Raw genomic sequence first — 23,220 nt, forward strand, 5'->3', positions numbered from 1 at the left:
CATTGTTTTGCAGTTGTTATCCGAAAAAAGCTAATATGTAGCAGAGTTAGCCTTGAGAAGTCTGCAGGCTAGATTTCAAGTTCTGAGATTTAGAAATTGCCACATTTTCAGAGCTAAATTACAAGAAAAAAGGGGACAGAATAAATAAAGAAAATATATTGCAAATTTGTTTCATTACTAATAACTAAAAGTTTTAGATAAAAAACAAATGTCAAAGGGTTTAGTGTCCCTTTACCATATCTGCAGGGGCTAGAGTGACTGTGAGACTTCATATATGGGCATAGAGTGTATGAATATATTTAAGGGTGCATATGCACACTTGTTGCTACTGTTCCTGCATGTGTATGTGTTGAGCTACCTTTTAATATGCCATTTCTGTACCTATATATATTCTATATCCGTGGGCGCCTATACATGTCTAGAGTGAGCATTTATACACTTATTCAGTTCAGAAAACCTTAAATACAATGCTGCATTATACATTCAGCTTGTGTCAAACTGTGCCTATACTCACTCAGTGTCAGTCTGTGCCTATATATCTTATATATGTGTGGGTGCCTATATACGTCTAGAGTGAGCATTTATGCACTTATTCAGTTCAGGAGACCCTATATACAATGCTGCATTATACACTCAGCCTGTGTCATACTGTGCCTATACTAATTCAGTGTCAGTCTGTGCCTATATATATTATATATCCGTGGGCGCCTATACATGTCTAGCGTGAGCATTTATACACTTATTCAGTTCAGATGACCCTATAGAAAATGCAACATTATACACTCAGCCTGTGTCAGACTGTGCCTATACTAATTCAGTGTCAGCCTGTGCCTATATATATTATATATGTGTGGGTGCCTATACACGTCTAGAGTGAGCATTTATGCACTTATTCAGTTCAGGAGACCCTATATACAATGCTACATTATACACACAGCCTGTGTCAGACTGTGCCTATACTCACTCAGTGTCAGTCTGTGCCTATATATATTATATATGTGTGGGTGCCTATACATGTCTAGAGTGAGCATTTATACACTTATTCAGTTCAGGAGACCCTATATACAATGCTACATTATACACACAGTCTGTGTCAGACTGTGCCTTTACTCATTCAGTGTCAGTCTGTGCCTATATTTATTATATATCAGTGGGCGCCTATACATGTCTAGAGTGAGCATTATACACTTATTCAGTTCAGATGAACCTATATACAATGCTGCATTATACACTCAGCTTGTGTCAGACTGTGCCTATATACTCATTCAGTGTCAGTCTGTGCCTATATATATTATATATGTGTGGGTGCCTATACACGTCTAGAGTGAGCATTTATACACTTGTTCAGTTCAGATGACTCTATATACAATGCTACATTATACATTCAGCCTGTGTCAGACTGTGCCTATACTAATTCAGTGTCAGTCTGTGTCTATATATATTATATATGTGTGTGCGCCTATACATGTCTAGAGTGAGCATTATACACGTATTCAGTTCAGGAGACCCTATATACAATGCTGCATTATACACACAGCTTGTTTCAGACTGTGCTTATACTCACTCAGTGTCACTCTGTGCCTATATATATTATATATGTGTGGGTGCCTATACACGTCTAGAGTGAGCATTATACACTTATTCAGTTCAGATGACCCTATATACAATGCTGCATTATACACTCAGTCTGTGTCTATATACTCATTCAGTGTCAGTCTGTGCCTATATATATATTATATACACGTCTAGAGTGAGCATTTATACACTTGTTCAGTTCAGATGACCCTATTACAATGCTGCATTATACACACAGCCTGTGTCTAACTGTGCCTATACTCACTCTGTGTCAGTCTGTGCCTATATACCGTATATTATATGTGTGGGCACCTATACACGTCTAGAGTGAGTATTATACACGTATTCAGTTCAGATGACCCTATATACAATGTAATATACACTTATTCAGTTCAGGAGACCCTATATACAATGCTGCATTATAGACAGCCTGTGTCTATACTCACTCGGTGTCAGTCTGTGCCTAAATATGTATTATATGTGTGGGCGCCTATATACGTCTAGAGTGAGCATTATACACTTATTCAGTTCAGATGACCCTATATACAATGCTGCATTATACACTCAGCCTGTGTCAGACTGTGCTTATACTCTTGCAGTGTCAGTCTGTGCCTATATATATATATTATATATGTGTGGGCACCTATACACGTGTAGAGTGAACATTAATGCACTTATTCAGTTCAGATGACCCTATATACAATGCTGAATTATACACTCAGCCTGTGTCAGACTGTGGCTATACTCATTCAGTGTCAGTCTGTGCCTATATATTGTATTATATATATGTGGGCACCTATACACGTCTAGAGTGAGCATTATACGCGTATTCAGTTCAGCAGACCCTGTATACAATGCTGCATTATACACTCAGCCTGTGTCAGACTGTGGCTATACTTATTCAGTCAGTCTGTGCCTATATATTGTATTATATATGTGTGGGCACATATACACGTCTCTAGAAGGAGAATTATACCCTTATTCAGTTCAGGAGACCCTGTATACAATGCTGCATTATACACTAAGCCTGTGTCAGACTGTGCCTATACTCGTGCAGTGTCAGTCTGTGCCTATATATTATATATGTGTGGGCGCCTATACACGTCTAGAGTGAGCATTATACACTTATTCAGTTCAGATGACCCTATATACAATGCTGCATTATACACTCAGCCTGTGTCAGACTGTGGCTATATATTGTATTATATATGTGTGGGCACATATACACGTCTCTAGAAGGAGAATTATTCCCTTATTCAGTTCAGGAGACCCTGTATACAATGCTGCATTATACACTCTGTGTCAGACTGTGCCTATACTCGTGCAGTGTCAGTCTGTGCCTTATATATTATATATGTGTGGGCGCCTATACACATCTAGAGGAGTAAGCATTATACACGTATTCAGTTCAGATGACCCTATATACAATGCTGCATTGTACACTCAGCCTGTGTCAGACTGTGCCTATACTCGTGCAGTGTCAGTCTGTGCCTATATTTATATATATATATATGTGTGTGGGCGCCTATACACATCTAGAGGAGTAAGCATTATACACGTATTCAGTTCAGATGACCCTATATACAATGCTGCATTGTACACTCAGCCTGTGTCAGACTGTGCCTATACTCATTCAGTGTCAGTCTGTGCCTATATTTATATATATATGTGTGGGCGCCTATACACATCTAGAGGAGTAAGCATTATACACGTATTCAGTTCAGATGACCCTATATACAATGCTGCATTGTACACTCAGCCTGTGTCATACTGTGCCTATACTCATTCAGTGTCAGTCTGTGCCTATTCATTGCTATAATCTGCTCAGACACCCTCTCTCCACAGATTTGCATCTCACCGCCCACCAATCACAGCCAGACCGGCCCCTTCCAGCCCAGCAGCCTCATCCTTAGCCAGTACACAAAAACACAGGCTAACTGTCCCCAGCCAGCCCGCAGCGCCCCTTCACATGCCATCACAGCAGCCGGCCAGAGCCCCCTGACTCGCCCAGGAGATCTGCTCCTCTGCCCTGGGGAAGATGGGCCGGAGGGGGGCTGCCCCCAGTTCTCCTCTCGGTAAGTGCTGGGGATGTAACGGTGGTGGATGCTGCAGCAGCAGCACTGCTTTTCCTGGCCTGTTTGCTGCTTATTGAATGAAATGCACTGAGCATCATATGCGAGTGACTTTGTGTGGGTTTCCTGTATCCTCTGCACAGATCTCCCAGACTAGAAGCCTCATATTATATGAATTTCATAGCTTTTCTGGGCTTCATAGTGTTTACTTCCAGTGATGGGAAAGTTACAAACAGAATGGCCACAGGGCTCTTTGTGTGACTCCCTGGCAGGTTGATGTTCTTGCTGCAGGGAAGAGATCCCTAGAACACAGTCAGAAGCCTTGTTTTTAGGGAGATGCCAGTCTCACTCTGGGGTAACTGTTGGGGGTGGGGGATGTTGTATAGTCCTAGCAGCAGGTGCAGAGAGGGAACTTCAGGTCACGTTTGGTCTGTAAAGAAACTGCAACTAAAAAGGTTTCAACATTAAAAAAACAATTGTTTTGCAAAGATAAATTAGTACAGCATAGGTTACAACATCTAAAAGGGAAGAGCTTCTCATAAACCTAACTTAGTTGAATAAGTGCAAGGCAAGGATTCTGAACATATTCTTCCATCCATATGGGTATGTATTGCAGATTTTTTTTAAAGCCAGTGGTGTTTTTTTTTAAAAAAAGTGGCAGAATCCTTGTGTCTAATATTGATGAAATGAAGAATTTACATTATTTATTTTTTGTACTTACAAAGCATAATTCATTGTCTTGGTAGAATAACTGTGTTACAAAGGTTATTATTTTCAAGCATCATGTTGGGAAATTACCTTGCCAATACTTACGTTTTTTTTCTAAAGGAATGGAATCGACCTATCTAATAATTTTCTGCAGAAAATAATTATTAAAGTCTTTTGGGATTTTGTATCTGAATCAGTCTTTGTAAAGAATTAAAATCATCCCAAATAGTAGCTTTGAATTTAATCTAAATATTGGTAAAAACAAAATGTATTCTGGTCCTATATCTATCTATCTATCTATCTATCTATCTATCTATCTATCTATCTATCTATCTATATATATATATATATATTAGCTAATTATTGGTATTTTATATTTTTATAGTATTGCTTAAAATGTGCACTTGCTAAAATATTCTGCATACATCTTTGTCTGGGTAGGTTATTTTCTGGATACATTGTTGTCACTTAAGTTTATCAGCTGGGAAAAAATATAGTATAGTGTTGTTATAATCCCAAAATCCAGATGTATAAAAAAGAAAAAGATGTAAAAAATAAAAACTATAATAAAACCAATGAAATAATAAAAAATATATTCGGATTTTACCTCACCTTGGATTACAACAGAAAGTCTTTTTTTTCCTAATTTTTGGTATATATTTCATTGCTTTTTCATAGCTTTTATTTTTTACATATTATTATTTTTATATCTTTTCCTTTTTCTTTTTTATACATCTGGATTATAGGATTATAAAAACACTATACAAGGATTCACTGTATTTCACATTTCAGAAGGACTACTATATCACTATACATTTACAGCCCATTTTATTGTAGCCATATACTTGTTATATGTACCTTGGTCTTATTTGCTATATATAGTTTTATCCAGTTGTATATGAATTTGACTGTATTTACATGGATCCATGTTTTTACTTATTGTATTATTGTATTAACATTTTAATTTAGCACACATTTTACATTAGACTTGATTTTAGGCGCTCCGTATACTGTCTTTTGCTATTTAGGTACCAGGGTCAGCTAGGCACCCTTTTTAAGGAGCTATAGGTGCTCAAACATAGCGCTGGGCTAAACACTCCAATCTCTTCCAAAACTATTTATGTAATTTGCCATATGCCCACATTTGTCAGTTGCCATCAACAGGACATCCTTAGTGATGGTAAATCCTAGCGTTTGTAAAACGCTAGGATTTACCATTGTAACAAATAAAGGGGACTTTCAATACAGCGCAAAACCTGGCGCCAAGCTGTATTTCCCGCACGGCTATTGGCTAAGAGGTGGAAACGTCACCTCTCAGACAAATAGCGTTCTGCCGTGGGCTGCCTTTAGCAGCTCAGAGCAGCAAACGCTGCTAACAAATAAAGGGGCTTTTCAGAATGAAGTATTTTTATATCTGAATAATGAAAGTTTATTTTTGACTAGACTGTCCCTTTAAGGCCGATAGGGATCATTCTTGCGGATTATGTCATCTTTATGGCATCTAGCCCATTGTGTTATTTCAGTTCTCCACACTAACCCAGCAAGTTATTGACTAAGCGTCTGACCATATTATAGTTTCCAACCATGCTGGGTCTTGTAGAATTTTCATGGGATGGGAGGTCTTCCCATTGTCCCAGACAGGGGCAAAAGTCATGGTTTTTCAGGGATTTATTAAGGTCCGTCCATGACACCCCCAGACTATTCACAGCCCAGCAATTATAAAAATTCCACCTATGGTCCTGCCCCTCCTATCATGGCTCCACCCACCAAACACAGGTAGTCTCCCAAATTTGAATAGGGAAAAGCTAATACTATAATTCAAAGGGACATCAGTAATTATTTTGTTTGTCACTTCTAAAAGGCTAATTTAAAAAAGTGCTACTGCTTTTTGTTTAATGGATTTTCCTTTACTAAGAAACACACATTTTGTTTTTTATGCATATGCAAGGATTTACTCTCTACTAATAGAGATGTGGGAGTTTGTCTTATTGACCAGTGCCCTTCTATCTATGGACTGACATTAAACAAACGTACACCGGTATGTAAAGTTAAAGGGATACTAAACCCAATTTTTTTTATTTCATTATTCAGATAGAGCATATCATTTTAAGCAAATTTCTAATTTACCTCCTATTATCATTTTTTCTTTGTTCTCTTGGTATCTTTATTTGAAAAAAGTAAGTTTAGGAGCTGGCCCATTTTTGGGTTTAGCACCCTGGATAACGCTTGCTGATTGGTGGCTACATTTAGCCACCAAACAGCAAGTGCTACCCAGGTGATAAATAAAAAATGGGCTGGCTCCTAAGCTTTACATTCCCCTTTTTTCAAATAAAGATACCAAGAGAACAAAAAAAAATGATAATAGGAGTAAATTAGAAAGTTGCATGCGCTATTTCTGAATCATGACGGGGAAAAAAATTGGGGTTTAGTATCCCTATAAGTATTCTGACAAGCTACCCCACAGACTGCAGCTTCCTAACCGTTCTGCCATCCCAGATGTGGCAGAATAAAATCACCCCAGACTAATCCGACCTGTGTGACTGACAACCCTTGCTCTTGCGCAATTGGTTGTCAGGGGGTGGGATTGCACAAGAGTTTTTGGGATGCTGGGATCACTTACACCTTTGGCTTAGTGCAACCCTCTGCTTAGCACTCGAGCAATATCTAACACACATTTTATTGCACATCTCTATTGAAGTTTATGTCATGAAGGATTTAGTGCACCTGAGCTATTTCATATGTAGATGTTAGAGCTCCCTAGACTATCACTTAGAGTGATAAAAAAATATTTTGGACTTGTATGTAATATGAGCGCAAAAATATAAAAGAACTATTTGACTGAGAGGGATCAATATTAACTCACAATAGTGCTAATATTTTTACACTACACTTTAATCAAGGCCTATGTCCTTTCTACATGTGTAGCTTCAGATTAGTTATATAGCGACTCTGAGAGCTTAAGTGGAAGGTCACATTGAAGCAAGATACTTTATTCACTGTCTAACTAGGAGATTTACTATGATGAATATCCTGTACAATAGCATTAGCATATTAGGAATATTCCTTCCTAATACCAGAGAACATAGAGAATAAATTAGCATAAAATCCAAATGCAGTTTGCTTAAGTACATCTAAATTCAATTTCACAGATTTTTATATATAAGTATAGGGGGGCCTCATTCAATTGATAGCTATAAAAGTAAACACATTTAAATACAAATTCTGTTCATATTCTGTTTGCCAATGATGATGAAAAATATGTAACTATTTTAGTTTTTTTAAAAAGCCTGAAACACAAGACAGAAAATTATATATTTTTATGGAACATGTAACTAATTTTTTTCCCTTTGATTAATATAGAGTATACTTTTTAAAAAAAAAATCTAATTTAGTTCTGTTATCAATTTTACCTCTTGGTGTGCTTTGTTGAAAATTAGTTTCTTTGTTTGAAAGCATACTGAGGTAGGCTCCGGAGTGCAGACCTCACAACTGTTTGGATTTGTGCGGGACAGTCCCGGATTCTGAGCTCTGTCCTGCTGAAACAGCCATATATCCTGCATTATATGACTTCCCTTGGACCCGCCCAGTGGACTGCTCATACACACTTATGGACCACCCAGATGCGCCTACCTAACCACCCAGTACACACCCACTATTCACCTGTAATCCTCCCTCTCTCTACATGGCCCCGTCCGCAAAATAGCAAAGGGTGTGCTTGTGTCTTTAGTGTAATACAGCTTATACATATAGTCCTCAAGACACGTGCATGTTTCAGAGCCTACCGAGATATACACCCATAAAAAGTGACTATGGTTAATACAAATATATCAAGAGAAAGAGGTGAATTGATAATAGATATTGTTTGGAAAGTTTTTTTTTTTAAATTGTGAGCTATATGTGAATTGTAAAAGTTTAACTTCCGTTTGTCTTTAGAATTTTGGTTTAAAGGGACAGTCAACTGCAATTTTTTTATTGTTTAAAAATATATAAAATACATAAAATAAAGTATAATAATAATAAGTATTAATATACTTTTTACCTCTGTGATTACCTTGTATCTAAGCCTCTTCTGACAGCCCCCTGATCACATGACTTTTTATTTATTATCTATTGACTTGCATTTTAGCTAATTAGTGCTGTGTTGTACACAACTTCACAGGCGTGAGCACAATGTTATCTATATAGCCCACATGCAGTCTCCTGTTGTGAAAAGTAAATAAAAAATCATGTGATAAGAGGCTGTCTGTAGTGGCTTAGAAACAGGCAGACATTTAGTGTTTTAAATCTTATAAAGTATATTAATATAACAATGTTGGTTGTGCAAAGCTGGGGAATGGGTAGTAAAGGCATTAACTATCTTTTTAAACAATAACAATTTTAGTGTTGGCTGTCCCTTTAAAGGGACACTGAACCCAATTTTTTTCTTTTGTGATTCAGATAAAACATTATCAACATTATCAATTTTTCTTTCTTCTCTTGCTATCTTTATTTGAAAAGGAAGGCATCTAAGCTAAGGAGCCAGACAATTTTTGGTTCAGAGAATGGGCAGCACTTGTTTATTGGTGGGTGAATTTATCCACCAATCAGCAAGAACAACCCAGATTTGTTCACCAAAAATGGGCCGGCATCTAAACTTACCTTCTTGCTTTTCAAATAAAGATACCAGGAGAATGAGGAAAAATTGATAATAGGAGTAAATTAGAAAGTTCCTTAAAATTGCATGCTCTATCTGAATCATGAAAGAAAAAAATTGGGTTCAGTGTCCCTTTAAGTATTCAGTTGTAATAACAGTTCTTGCTGAAAAATTAGCTTATATTAACGTGGCATTAAGATTGCACTATAAAGTGTTTCATTATGTAAAGAAACAAATAGATTGCAACATACTTTTTAACAATTTTTTTTGGTTCCAATTTCCTGACATTTTAGTAATATACTTTAAGAAAATACATCTGCAGATTATTCTCAGGCCTAATCTTTGTTTTGAATATATCAATCTATCTAGCATTTATTTAATGTTAAAGGGACAGTCCAGTAAAAAATAAACTTTCATGATGCAGATAAAGCATGCAATTTTAAACAACTTTTCAATTTACTTTTATCATCAAATTTGCTTTGTTCTCTTGGTATTCTGTGTTAAAAGCTAAACCTAGGTAGGGCTCATTATACTAATTTCTAAGCCCCTAAAGGGCCACCTCTTATCTCAGTGTAATCTCTCACCTTAAAATTGTACTATAAAGTGTTTCATTATGTATAGAAACAAATAAATTGCAATATACTTTCACTATTTTATTTGGTCCATTTTCCTGTAATGTTCAAGTTAATCAAAGATTCTTTGTGTTCTTATACACAACTGCTGTGGCATACAAGATCAGCCAACAATCAGCAAGCGCTACCCAGGGTGCTGAACAAAAAAGGGACGGCTCTTAAGCGTACAGTCCTTCCTGCTTTTTCAAATAAATATACCAAGAGAACGAAGAAAAATTAATAATAGGAGTAATTTAGAAAGTATGCATGCATGCTCTATCTGAATAATGAAAGAAAAAATATTTGGGTTTCATTATACAGTGCATTTGTTAGCTTGCATTTAAAATTAAAAATATATTGTCAACAAGTGCCCCGATAACTGGGCAACAAGTGCCCTGAGTATCATGGTGCGTGCGCAGATTATGAGGTTGCAAAATCTTGCCGCAACGGTTATGACATGGACTTGCATGAGCCATTAGAGGGGAAAAACAAAATTGTGGAATGCAGTGACGTATCTGCGCGCATGCACATATTAGGTAGGTCGCAAATTCTGAATAAAAAGGCCAGCGATTAACTGAACATTGCTACAGAGGCCTTTAAAGGGGACACACAATCAAAATTAACCTTTCATTATCCAGATAGAGCATGCAATTTTAAAACAACTTTTTAATTTACTTCCATTAACAAACTGTGCACAGTCTTTTCATATTTACACTTTTTGAGTCACCAGCTCCTACTGAGCATGAGGCAAGAATAAGCATGTATGCATTTATGAATGGCTGATTGCTGTCAGATGGTATGTGTATGTATTTGTGATTGGCTGATGGCTGTCACATGGTACAGGGGGGAGTGGAAAAAGACATAACTTAAAATTCTCCGAAAAAAAAATCTACTACTCATTTGAAGTTCAGACTTAGTGCTATTGCGTTGTCTTGTTATCTTGCATTTGTTGATTATAGCAAATCTACTGTGTTGACTGGTCCTTTAAGTATAATGGTTAAAAAATAAATACAGGTACAAATCCCTGAATCCAAAAATTCCAAAATCCTGAATTATTCCAAAATCCAAACTTTTATTCATATTTTTTTTAAACAGTAAAATTACCTGCTACCTTTCTGATTACAGTACTGCACTGTACTGTATTATCTTTATGATGGTACTATGTATTCAAAAGTAATAAAAATTATATAAAACTATCTTTAGGTTTGCATATATAATCTATATTATGGATGTAAAAATTGCCTAAAACGACATAAGATATCAGTGTTTACACTTGGTTCCATTTTACAGATGCAAATACTCAAAATATTCCAAAATGCAAACTATTCCTACATACAAACCTTTTCCAGTCCCAAGCAGTTTACATTAAGGTTTTCCTACCTGTATATATGTTTATTGTCCCTTTAAACATGTAGAACCCTGTTTTACCATTGATTTTATACCTGTTCAAACAGATAAGCTGATAAATTTCTTTAAAAAAATAAAGTAATAATAATTAGCAAAACAAAAAAAATTAAAACACCATCATCACTTGTATTATCTGCATATCTGATTTTGAGTGACTTTAATGAGTGCTTCCTGCCAAGGCCTGTGTGGATTTTGTAAGGATGCTTCTGAATATAGCACATTGAAGACCCATAGGATTATAATAGTTTATACCTCTTTATGTACAATTGCTCGTTTTGTGCAGTGATTATCTTTATGGTGCAATCCTTCTTGAGAGCTTGTCATTGAATCATTTTATAATTGTTATTAAATTGTATTATACTAAGGGAGGCACACTTTTTTTATATTTTAATGGTAAATTATAATGTAAAAACAAAAAAATGCTTTATTTTGTTTATATCAATAAAATATATAATAAAACAAAAGTTAATTATGAAAATGTTTGGTATTGTCCCATCTAGAGGTCATTGATAATGTTATTTTCGGTTATGGATGGTCCGTGAACATCTTTAAAGGGACATTAAACCCAATTTTTTTTTCTTCATGATTGAGATAGAGCATGTGATTTTAAACAACATTTCAATTTACTTCTGTTATCTAATTTGTTTCGATTCTCCTTGTATCCTTTGTTAAAAAGGATACCTAGGCAGGCTCAGGAGTTGCAGATTGGTGGCTGATGTCCCCATCTTCGCTATCTTTTTGCCTCCCCTTGTAAACCTCAGTCCTCAAGTTTTACTTGGGGTAGATGCCAGCGGATCGGCGGGGCCCTTGAACCCCCCCAGGTAATGCATTGGTGCTTCTTCAATAAAGGATACCAAGAAAATGAAGCAAATTAGGTAAAAGAAATGAATCGGAAAGTTGTTTAAAATTGTATGCACTATCTAAATCTTGACAAATTTGGGTTTCAGGTTCCTTTAAAGGAATATTTAACCCCTTAATGACCAGACCATTTTTTAAATTTTCTTACCGTTTTGGATCAGGGCTATTTTCACATTTCTGCTGTGTTTGTGTTTAGCTGTAATTTTCCTCTTACTCTTTTACTGTACCCACACATATTGTATACAATATACATTTTTCTCGCCATTAAATGGGCTTTCTAAAGATACCAATTATAAATGATAAATTTCTAATTTTGACCTCCAAAATGTGTTACACATCTACAGCCACCAAAAACACCCATGCTAAATAGTTTCTTAATTTTGTCCTGAGTTTAGAAATACCCAATATTTACCCCCTTAACTCCTTAAAGGACGGGGAATTTCAGACTAAAACTTCCCCAAAAAGACCAGAGTATTTTTAGCATTTTTGCTATCACTCCAATTAAACAGAAATTGAGCCTTTTTTATATTTTCCTATCAAAACTATATTTTTTTTTTTTTAGTAGACAACCCAAAGTATTGATCTAGGCCCATTTTGGTGTATTTCATGCCACCATTTCACCGACAAATACGATCAAATAAAGAATTTTTTTTTTACAAACAGCTTGTGCAATCATGGCACAAATGGTTGTAAATGCTTCTCTGGCATCCCCTTTGTTCAGAAATAGCAGACAAATATGGCTTTGGCATTGCTTTTTGGTAATTTGAAGGCCACTTAATGCAGCTGCATACCACTCTTGTATTATACCCAGCAGTGAAGGGGTTAATTAGGTAGCTTGTAGGGTTAATTTTAGCTTTTAATGACACATCCCACCCCCTGATCCTTCTCAAACAGCTCTCTTGCTTCCACATCCCCCCAATGGTCACCCCCATCTTCTCTAACCCTCCTGCCCTCTACCTATTAGCCACCATGTTTACTTTTTTCTTTTTTTTCCGTAGCGGTCCCACCTGCTCTTGCCCCCGCACCCCTCCTGCCCTCCTCCAGTGCTCATTTTGACCAAGGATGTGCTAGATACGTCCACGGTCGTTAAGGGCCATTTTTTAGAGGATGTATCTAGCACGTCCTTGGTCGTTAAGGGGTTAAAGGGACAGTATACTTGAAAATGTTTATTGTTTAAAAAGATAGAAATTCACCTTATTACCCATTCCCCAGTTTTGCATAACCAAAACTGTGATATTAATATACTTTTTTCACCTCTGCGATTACCTTGTATCAAAGAGTCTGCAGACTGCCCCCTTATCTCAGTTATTTTGACAGACTTGCATTTTAGCCAATCAGTGCCGACTCATGGATAACTCCATGGGAGTAAGCACAATGTTAGCTATTATGGAAAACATGAACTAGCACTGTTTAGCTGTGAAAAACTGTCAGAATACACTGAGATAAAAGACAGCCTTAAAGGGCTTAGAAATGAACACATGAGTTTACCTAGGTTTTGCTTTCAACAAAGAATACAAAGCAAATTTGATGATAAAAGTAAATTGGAAAGTTGTTTAAAATTGCACGCCCTATCTGAATCATGTAAGTTTCATTTTGACTAGACTGTCCCTTTAAGTGTCATATCCATAATTAATCATGTTTCTGTTTCATTGTTATGCTTGTTTATCATGCACAGATATTCTTGCTGTGAGAGCTTTGTTATTAAGGCACCAGAATGTGATGACATTTGGTACTGATCTTGTATGCCACCGCAGCTGTGTATAAGAACACAAAGAATCTTTGTTTAACATGACAATCTACAACCCACGGAATAAAACAATCGGTCAATTCTATAACATAATCACATTAAAACCTTTAATGGGAGACTAAATGCTGAGTTTAAAGTTCCTTTAGTTCCTTACCACTAGATTTATAGTTTTGTGGCCAAAGGGGTGCGTTAGCTACGCGTGTTTTTTCCCCTCGCACCTTTTAAACAACGCTGGTATTTAGAGTTCTCTGAAGGGCTGCGTTAGGCTCCAAAAAGGGAGCGTAGAGCATAATTTACTGCCACTTCAACTCTAAATACCAGCGTTGTTTACGGACGCGGCCAGCTTCAAAAACGTGCTCGTGCACGATACCCCCATAGGAAACAATGGGGCAGTTTGAGCTGAAAAAAAAAACCCACCAAAAAAGCAGCGTTCAGCTCCTAACGTAGCCCCATTGTTTCCTATGGGGAAACACTTCCTAAGTCTGCATCTAACACCCTAACATGTACCCCGAGTCTAAACACCCCTAACCTTACACTTATTAACCCCTAATCTGCCGCCCCCGCTATCGCTGACCCCTGCATTTTATTATTAACCCCTAATCTGCCGCTCCGTACACCGCCGCAACCTACATTATAGCTATGTACCCCTAATCTGCTGCCCCTAACATTGCCGACCCCTATATTATATTTATTACCCCCTAATCTGCCGCCCCCAACGTAGCCGCTACCTACCTACACTTATTAACCCCTAATCTGCCGACCGGACCTCGCCGCCACTATAATAAATGTATTAACCCCTAAACCGCTTCACTCCCGCCTCAAAAACCCTATAATAAATAGTATTAACCCCTAATCTGCCCTCCCTACATCGCCGACATCTAACTTCAAGTATTAACCCCTAATCTGCCGACCGGACCTCGCCGCTACTCTAATAAATGTATTAACCCCTAAAGCTAAGTCTAACCCTAACCCTAACACCCCCTAAGTTAAATATAATTTAAATCTAACAACATAAAATAAATCTTATTAAATAAATTAATCCTATTTAAAGCTAAATACTTACCTTTAAAATAAACCCTAATATAGCTACAATATAACGAATAATTATATTGTAGCTATTTTAGGATTTATATTTATTTTACAGGCAACTTTGTATTTATTTTAACTAGGTACAATAGCTATTAAATAGTTATTTACTATTTAATAGCTACCTAGTTAAAATAATTACAAAATGACCTGTAAAATAAATCCTAATCTAAGTTACAATTAAACCTAACACTACACTATCAATAAATTAATAAACTAAACTACCTACAATTATCTACAATTAAATCAACTAAACTAAATTACAAGAAAAAACAAACACTAAATTACAAAAAATAAAAAAAGATTACAAGAATTTTAAACTAATTACACCTACTCTAAGCCCCCTAAAAAAATAACAAAGCCCCCCAAAATAAAAAAATGCCCTACCCTATTCTAAAATAAAAAGTTAACAGCTCTTTTATCTTACCAGCCCTTAAAAGGGCCTTTTGCGAGGCATGCCCCAAAGTCATCAGCTCTTTTGCATTTAAAAAAAACATACAATCCCCCCCCAACATTACAACCCACCACCCACATACCCCTAATCTAACCCAAACCCCCCTTAAAAAACCTAACACTAAGCCCCTGAAGATCTCCCTACCTTATCTTCACCACGCCGGGTATCACCGATCCGTCCAGAAGAGGGTCCAAAGTCTTCATCCTATCCGGCAAGAAGAGGACATCCGGATCGGTAGACATGTTCATCCAGGCGGCGTCTTCTATCTTCATCCATCCGGCGCGGAGCGGGACCATCTTGAAGCAGCCGACGCGGATCCATCCTCTTCTTCCGGCGACTCCCGACGAATGAAGGTTCTTTTAAGTGATGTCATCCAAGATGGCGTCCCTCGAATTCCGATTGGCTGATAGGATTCTATCAGCCAATCGGAATTAAGGTAGGAAAAATCTGATTGGCTGATTGAATCAGCCAATCAGATTCAAGTTCAATCCGATTGGCTGATTGGATCAGCCAATCAGATTGAGCTTGCATTCTATTGGCTGATCGGAACAGCCAATAGAATGCAAGCTCAATCTGATTGGCTGATTTCCTTTGCGCTCCCGTACTTTAAAGGGACAGTAAAGTCATGATTAAAGGGATAGTGTAGTCAAAATTAATGATTTCATGATTCAGATAGAGCATGGTATTTTAAGCAACTTTCTAATTTACTCCTATTTTCCATTTTTCTTTGTTCTCTTAGTATCCTTATTTGAATTTATGTTTAGTAGCCAGCCCGTTTTTGGTTCAGCACCTGGGCAGCCCTTGCTGATTGGTGGCTACATTTAGACACCAATCAGAAAGCACTACCCAGGTGCTGAACCATAAAAGTGCCGGCTCCTATGCTTACATTCTTGCTTTTTCAAATAAAGATAGCAAGAGAACAAAGAAATTTTGATAATAGGAGTAAACTAGAAAGTTTCTTAAAATTGTCGGCTCTATCTGAATCATGAAAGTTTAATTTTGACTAGACTATTCCTTTAAACATTTATGTTTCATATAGCATGCAATTATAAATAACTTTCCTATTTACTTCTATTATATAATTAGTTTCGTTGTCTTGATATCCTTTGCTGAAAATCACACCTAGGCAGACTCAGGAGCTTCAATGCACTGCTGTGAGCTAGCTGATGATGCTTTCAGCTAGCTCCTAGAACTGCAGTGCTGATTCTTCAACAAATGATACAAAGAGAATGAAGCAAATGAAGGCCAAAATATACCCCTAGAAAATGGTAAAGTTGTTGAATTGAAGTAAATCCAAAAACGGGTGTTTTGTAATACCCCTATTAAAGGGATAGTAAACACCAAAAATGTTATTGTTTAAAAAGATAGATAATCCCTTTATTTCCCATTCCCCAGTTTTGCATAACAAATACTGTTATAGAAATATACTTTTTACCTCTGTAATTACCTTGTATCTAAGCTTTTGCAGACTGCCCCTTATCTCAGATCTTTTGACAGACTTGCATTTAAGGCAATTAGTGCTGACTGTTAAATAACTCCACATGCATGAGCACTATGTTATTTATATGAAACACATGAACTAACACCCTCTAGCTGTGAAAAACTGTCACATGCATTGAGATAAGAGGGGGCCCTCAAGGTCTTAGAAATTAGCATATGAGCCTACCTAGGTTTAGCTTTCAACTAAGAATACTAAGAGAACAAAGCAAATTTGAGGATTAAAGTAAATTAGAAAGTTGTTTAAAATGACATGCCCTATCTTAATCATGAAGGTTTAATTTGGATTTTACTATCATTTAAGGATTCATAATGTAAAGTGCATGATGTGTTTTTGCAGTGTAAAATAATTTGAAATCCACTATAAAACAGGGTTTTCTTATTTATTAAAATGGCTTTGATATAAAAAAATAAATAAAAAAAACAGCTTATCACTCTGTTTTAAAAATATTCTTTTAACAGATTGGAATAGAACCCAGTGTCAAAAAATGTGTGATTCACCCATCTGCTGCTAAACTGAATAGTCTGAGTGAAGGTAACATTCTTAATCAGAATTCTGTCTGGAATGGCACTTTGTAGCCTGGCACCGGAAGTGGGCTCTCCCTCCTCTACTCTTTGTGAAATCTTTAGCGCTTTATCAAGAGTGTAAAAAAAAAAAAAAAAAGTCTGAAACACTCCACAGTTACTTAAAACGTTTTACAAGTTAGAAGCTGAATAATATAAATTAGGAAATGTCACTGAAGGTTTTTGTTGTTTTTTTTAAACAGGGATAGGCATTTACAGGTCTATAGGTGCCAATCGCAGAGTGTCTTTTGTGAGAACAAGCTTGATTGATACGCAAGTGTATATTACTTACGCTCCAGTCTAAAATCAGAAAGATGCTGATCTCAGAATTTAAGGGACAATGCACTGTAAAATTGTCCTTAATGTGTGCCCAATTGCATGTTATACGGAGTATAAAATGTATGGGGAAATTGCTCTTTTAGGTTTATTTTTGTACATCAAATAGCTGCGGGGGTTATGCTATCCCTGAACTTGCAGGAATAGCAGTCCTCATTAATCTTAATACTCTTTATACCATTTTTTTCAACTCTAGTCTTCAGGGTACACAACAGGATATATTTTCATATCTGAACTAGAGCACAGGTTAAATATTCAGCTGGTTAATAACTTGCTCCCACCCATCAGCAAGGCTGGATTGGCCTACCAGCATACCAGAAGATTTCCAGGTGGGCTTAGGAGCAGCTGGGGCTGGAAAGCTACAGTTTAAAGGGGTGATTAAAGTGATATGAAACCAAATGTTTTTATTTTATGATTCAGATAGCGCATGCAATTTTAAACATTGTTCCATTTCACTTCTGTTATCTAATTTGCTTTGTTCCTCTGCTATCCTTTGTTGAAAATAACACCTAGGTAGGCTCAGAAGCAGCAAAGAACTATTGGGAACTAGCTGCTGATTGGGGGCTGCTCATATATGCCTCTTATGATTGCCCTACCTGATGTGATCAGCTAACTCCCAGTATTAAATTGCTTCTTCAACAAAGGATACCAAAGGGAACAAAGCAAATTTGATAATAGAAGTAAAATGGAAAGTTATTTAAAATGGTCTGTTATATCTCAATTGTAAAAAAAAATTGTGTTTCATGTCCCTTTAATATATGCAATTGGGTTGTAGGGAACCTATACAACAAAAATCTAGCACTTTTGTTTAATGCAAACTAATATATTTTAATTCTGAAAAAAAAAATTATTGGGGAAGGAATTTCACAGTAATCCATTCTACTGACTCAATGAAAATAGGGATAGTCTCCATATTTTCCAGGGCTGTTTTTTATTCTCAGTCCGACCCTGCCCATCAGCTGATTATTTCACCTGTGCTGCCGTTCAGGGGCGCAATCCGATATAGATCGCAGTTTGCGGCGCAAGCGAGGGAACCGGCGTCGCCCGCAGTTTCAGCTCGCAACTCGAGCTATCCCATATATGGCGCCGTCAGATGCTAACGTGCCGTAAGTCTGACAAACCAGCGATGTCCAGAAATCTGCGCAAGTACAAATTTCTGGCGTCGCCAGTGACTTGCGCCACGTTAGAAACTGCCGGCGCCTATAAAACCTGACTAAAGTCTAAAACACCCGCACTGTCTAACACGCCTCCCTAACATAGCCCGCACTGTCTAACACGCCTCCCTAACATAGCCCGACACGTCTAACCCTCTATCCGCTATCCCCCCTCACTAGCCTAACAATAAAAAAGCTATTAACCCCTAAACCGCCGCTCCCGTACCCCGCCGCAACCTAATAAAGTTATTAACCCCTAAACCGCCGCTCCCGTACCCCGCCGCCAGCTATATTATATCTATAACCCCCTAAAGTGAGCCCCTAACACCGCCGCCATCTATATTAAAATTATTAACCCCTAATGTAAGCCCCTTACACCGCCGCCATCTCTATTAAAAGGATTAACCCCTAATTTAATCTACCTACCCCGCCGCCAGCTATATTATCTATATTAACCCTAAGTATATTATAGTTAATATAGTTATTACATTATATATATTAACTATATTAACCCTAATTATATTAGGGTTAATATAGTTACTATAGTATTTATATTAACTATATTAACTCTATCTAACCCTAACACCCCTAACTAAATTTATATTAAATTAATATAATTCATATTATAAACTAAAATATTCCTATTTAAATCTAAATACTTACCTATAAAATAAACCCTAAGATAGCTACAATATAATTAATAATTACATTGTAGCTATGTTAGGGTTAATATTTATTTTACAGGTAAATTGTTAATTATTTTAACTAGGTATAATAGATATTAAATAGTTATTAACTATTTAATATCTACCTAGTTAAAATAATTACCCAATTACCTGTAAAATAAATCCTAACCTAAGTTATAAATACACCTACACTATCAATAAATTTAATAAACTACAAACATCTATCTAAAAATACAATTAAATTAACTAAACTAAATTACAAAAAAAAAACAAACACTAAATTACAAAAAATAAAAAAAAGATTACAAGATTTTTAAGCTAATTACACCTATTCTAAGCCCCCTAATAAAATAATAAACCCCCAAAATAAAAAAAATTCCCTGCCCTATTCTAAATTAAACAAATTTCAAAGCTCTTTACCTTACCAGCCCTTAAAAGGGCCTTTTGTGGGGCATGCCCCAAAGAATTCAGCTCTTTTGCATACAACAAATACAATCCCCCCCCCCCATTACAACCCACCACCCACATACCCCTATTCTAAAACCACCCAAACCCCCCTTAAAAAAGCATAACACTACCCCCCTGAAGATCTCCCTACCTTGTCTTCACCACACCGGGCCGAACTCCTGATCCGATCCGGGCGATGTCTTCCTCCAAGCGGCAAAGAAGAATTCTTCCTCCGGCGATGTCTTCCTCCAAGCGGCAAAGAAGAATTCTTCCTCCGGCGACGTCTTCCTCCAAGCGGCAGCAAAGTCTTCATTCTTCCGGCGGCATCTTCAATCTTCTTTCTTCGCTCCGCCGCCGCGGAGCATCCATCCCGGCCGACTGCTGTACTACGAATGAGGTACCTTTAAATGACGTCATCCAAGATGGCGTCCGCCGAATTCCGATTGGCTGATAGGATTCTATCAGCCAATCGGAATTAAGTTAGAAAAATCTGATTGGCTGATTGAATCAGCCAATCAGATTCAAGTTCAATCCGATTGGCTGATCCAATCAGCCAATCAGATTGAGCTCGCATTCTATTGGCTGATATAGGTAAGTATTTAGATTTAAATAGGAATATTTTAGTTTATAATATGAATTAGATTAATTTAATATAAATTTAGTTAGGGGTGTTAGGGTTAGATAGAGTTAATATAGTTAATATAAATACTATAGTAACTATATTAACCCTAATATAATTAGGGTTAATATAGTTAATATATATAATGTAATAACTATATTAACTATAATATACTTAGGGTTAATATAGATAATATAGCTGGCGGCGGGGTAGGTAGATTAAATTAGGGGTTAATCATTTTAATAGAGATGGCGGCGGTGTAAGGGGCTTACATTAGGGGTTAATAATATTAATATAGCTGGCGGCGGTATAGGGGGATTAGATTAGGGGTTAATAATTTTTATATAGGTGGCGGCGGTGTAAGGGGTCAGATTAGGGGATAGATAAGGTAGATGGCGGCGGTTTTAGGGGCTCACAGTAGGGGGTTAGTTTATGTAGATGGCGGCGGGGTCCGGGAGCGGCGGTTTAGGGGTTAATAACTTTATTAGGGATTTCGGGGGGGGGGGGATCGCGGTTGACAGGTAGATAGACATTGCGCATGCGTTAGGTGTTAGGTTTTATTTAGCAGATCGCGGTTGACAGGGAGATAGACATTGCGCATGCGTTAGGTGTTAGGTTTATTTTAGAAGATCACGGTTGACAGGGAGATAGACATTGCGCATGCGTTAGGTGTTAGGTTTATTTTCTAGTTAGTTTAGGGAGTTACGGGGCTCCAATAGTCAGCGTAAGGCTTCTTACGGCTGCTTTTTGTGGCGAGGTGAAAATGGAGTAAGTTTTCTCCATTTTCGCCACGTAAGTCCTTACGCTGCATATTGGATACCAAACTGCGCTGGTTTGGTATACCTGCCTATGGCCCAAAAAACTACGGGCTACGGCAGAAATATACGCGCGTAACTTCTAGGTTACGCCGTATATAGGATACCAAATCAGCGTAAATATTGGCGTCGCCGGCTTTTGCGGGCGACGATTTATATCGGATCGACCCCCAGATATCACTAAAATCTATCTTGTAGGTGTACACTGAGGACTGGAACTGAAAAACAATGTTCTATGCACACAGAGACCTCTTTATCTCATCACACAAAACCCAATACTTAGAGAAAAAAATGAACATTTTAGTACCTTTATCTGGCATTCCCCCATCAGGGGCTGTGATTTTTTCTGCTGGTTTTTGTTTACATAGCTTTTCTGTACTTATTACTACAATACATACATGTACAGTATAGGCGGCAGTTTTAACAGGTAAACGTAGTTATTTAAATGGCAAAATAAAAGTAATGAAACTATTTGTAAAAAAAAAAAAAAAAAAAAGTATACTCCCAGCAGGTAAAAATGGGAACACTTTCAAGGGCAAGAAAATGTAATACACTGTCCCTTTAAAGGAACACATGATCTAATCTGACTCTACAGTAGGGCATTTAAAAAAAATGTATTACAGGTTTTTGTACAATAGATGTCCCTGTTCTGAAAAGAAAAAAAATATATACAGTGTATATATATAATTTGTGAATTTAAAAGTTTCTTTTAATGCATGCTCTATCTGAATCAATAGAAGTTTAAACTTTAACTTTAGTGTCTATTTAAAAAAGGATATAGCACAGATAAAATGTTTTTGTTCTCGTTGCATGATTTTTTCTTTTGTAATTGCAATAGTGGTAAAAAGTTTAGACAGTTCCTGTTTGTATATCTTGAGAAATTCAATAAGATATGATGAATGTTTAACCAAACAAAGTTTGTTTTCACCAGAAAAGTGAAGTTTTACATTGAGAAATGATTATTTCATATAAATATACTCAGTGTCTGTATAGAGAGCTGGCAAGAAAACGGAATGTGACGAAAGTTTATCCATTACAGGAGGTTTTTCATGTATGCATTAAATAATGCTGCATTGCAAGCTTCATACAAGTTAATTATTTTAAAAGCATTTAAAACCAGTCGTTTACTTCAAAATATGTAGATTGTTTTGTATTCCTGGGACACACCACTTGAAAAGCTTTCTTGAATGTTGTTGTTTTTGCTTCCTTTACTGTGGCCAATTAGAGACAGATGTAAAAAAGCTCCTGAAAATATTAACCAAGGCAGCCAGCATTGGGAACAATATTTTTTACATGTTCATTAATAAAAAAAATACTTATAACTTTAATATTAGATATAGTGTGGCTTAAAATAGTATCCATGTTTTTGATAATTAGCGCAAAATGGGTAGTACAGGTACAAATCCCCAAATCTGGAGTTTCAAAATTCAAACTTTTTTATTAATATTTAAAAAGATAAAATATATAAAAAAAAGACCAATTTTCACTGGCAGTAAGTCACTTTTCTGCCTGCATCATAGGTCTGTTTTTTTGTGTCCTAATAAGCAAATTATGGTCTATAAATATTTGAAACAATAACTATTACCTTTCTGATTACAGTACTGCACTATCTTTCTGATGGTACTACGTATACAAGTATTTAAAAAAAGATATAAAACTACCTTTAGGTTGCATGCGGGAAGCCACTTCACTGACGAGGCCCACACTAGACTGAAACGTACTTCTGGGGTTTTGCAGTTTCTCTCGTTCACATATGCGTATAGACTATCCGACAAAATAAATAAGCTTACACTTTTAGGAAATTGTGTGCAGACTTGTTGGGCCTATGGTTCTTATCTGCCTACGAAATCTATGCTTGAATTTTTTTTAGACAAAATTACTTTGCTTTGCTGCTCCTGATTTAAGGCAGTGAGAACCTTAAAGGGACGGAAACACATTCTTTTTTTTATGA

The 23,220-nt window shown here is 36.7% G+C and overlaps 1 protein-coding gene across 2 annotated transcripts in view; it reads left to right on the forward strand.

Moving 5' to 3' along the window:
* Positions 1-3,523: 3,523 nt before the first annotated feature.
* The window catches only part of SLC44A5 (solute carrier family 44 member 5), a 373,508-nt gene continuing 353,811 nt past the window's right edge, over positions 3,524-23,220 (forward strand). The window contains exon 1 of one of the 2 annotated variants that reach the window (XM_053693344.1): positions 3,524-3,650. In XM_053693344.1, the coding sequence (XP_053549319.1) occupies positions 3,614-3,650 (37 nt within the window). In that variant the 5' untranslated portion in view covers positions 3,524-3,613. Of the gene's footprint in view, positions 3,651-4,216; positions 4,251-23,220 lie in introns of those variants that run through there. The other variant, XM_053693345.1, reaches the window with a different exon arrangement.

This window comes from Bombina bombina, chromosome 10 (assembly GCF_027579735.1).
Source record: "Bombina bombina isolate aBomBom1 chromosome 10, aBomBom1.pri, whole genome shotgun sequence".
In the NCBI taxonomy this organism is placed as follows: domain Eukaryota; kingdom Metazoa; phylum Chordata; class Amphibia; order Anura; family Bombinatoridae; genus Bombina; species Bombina bombina.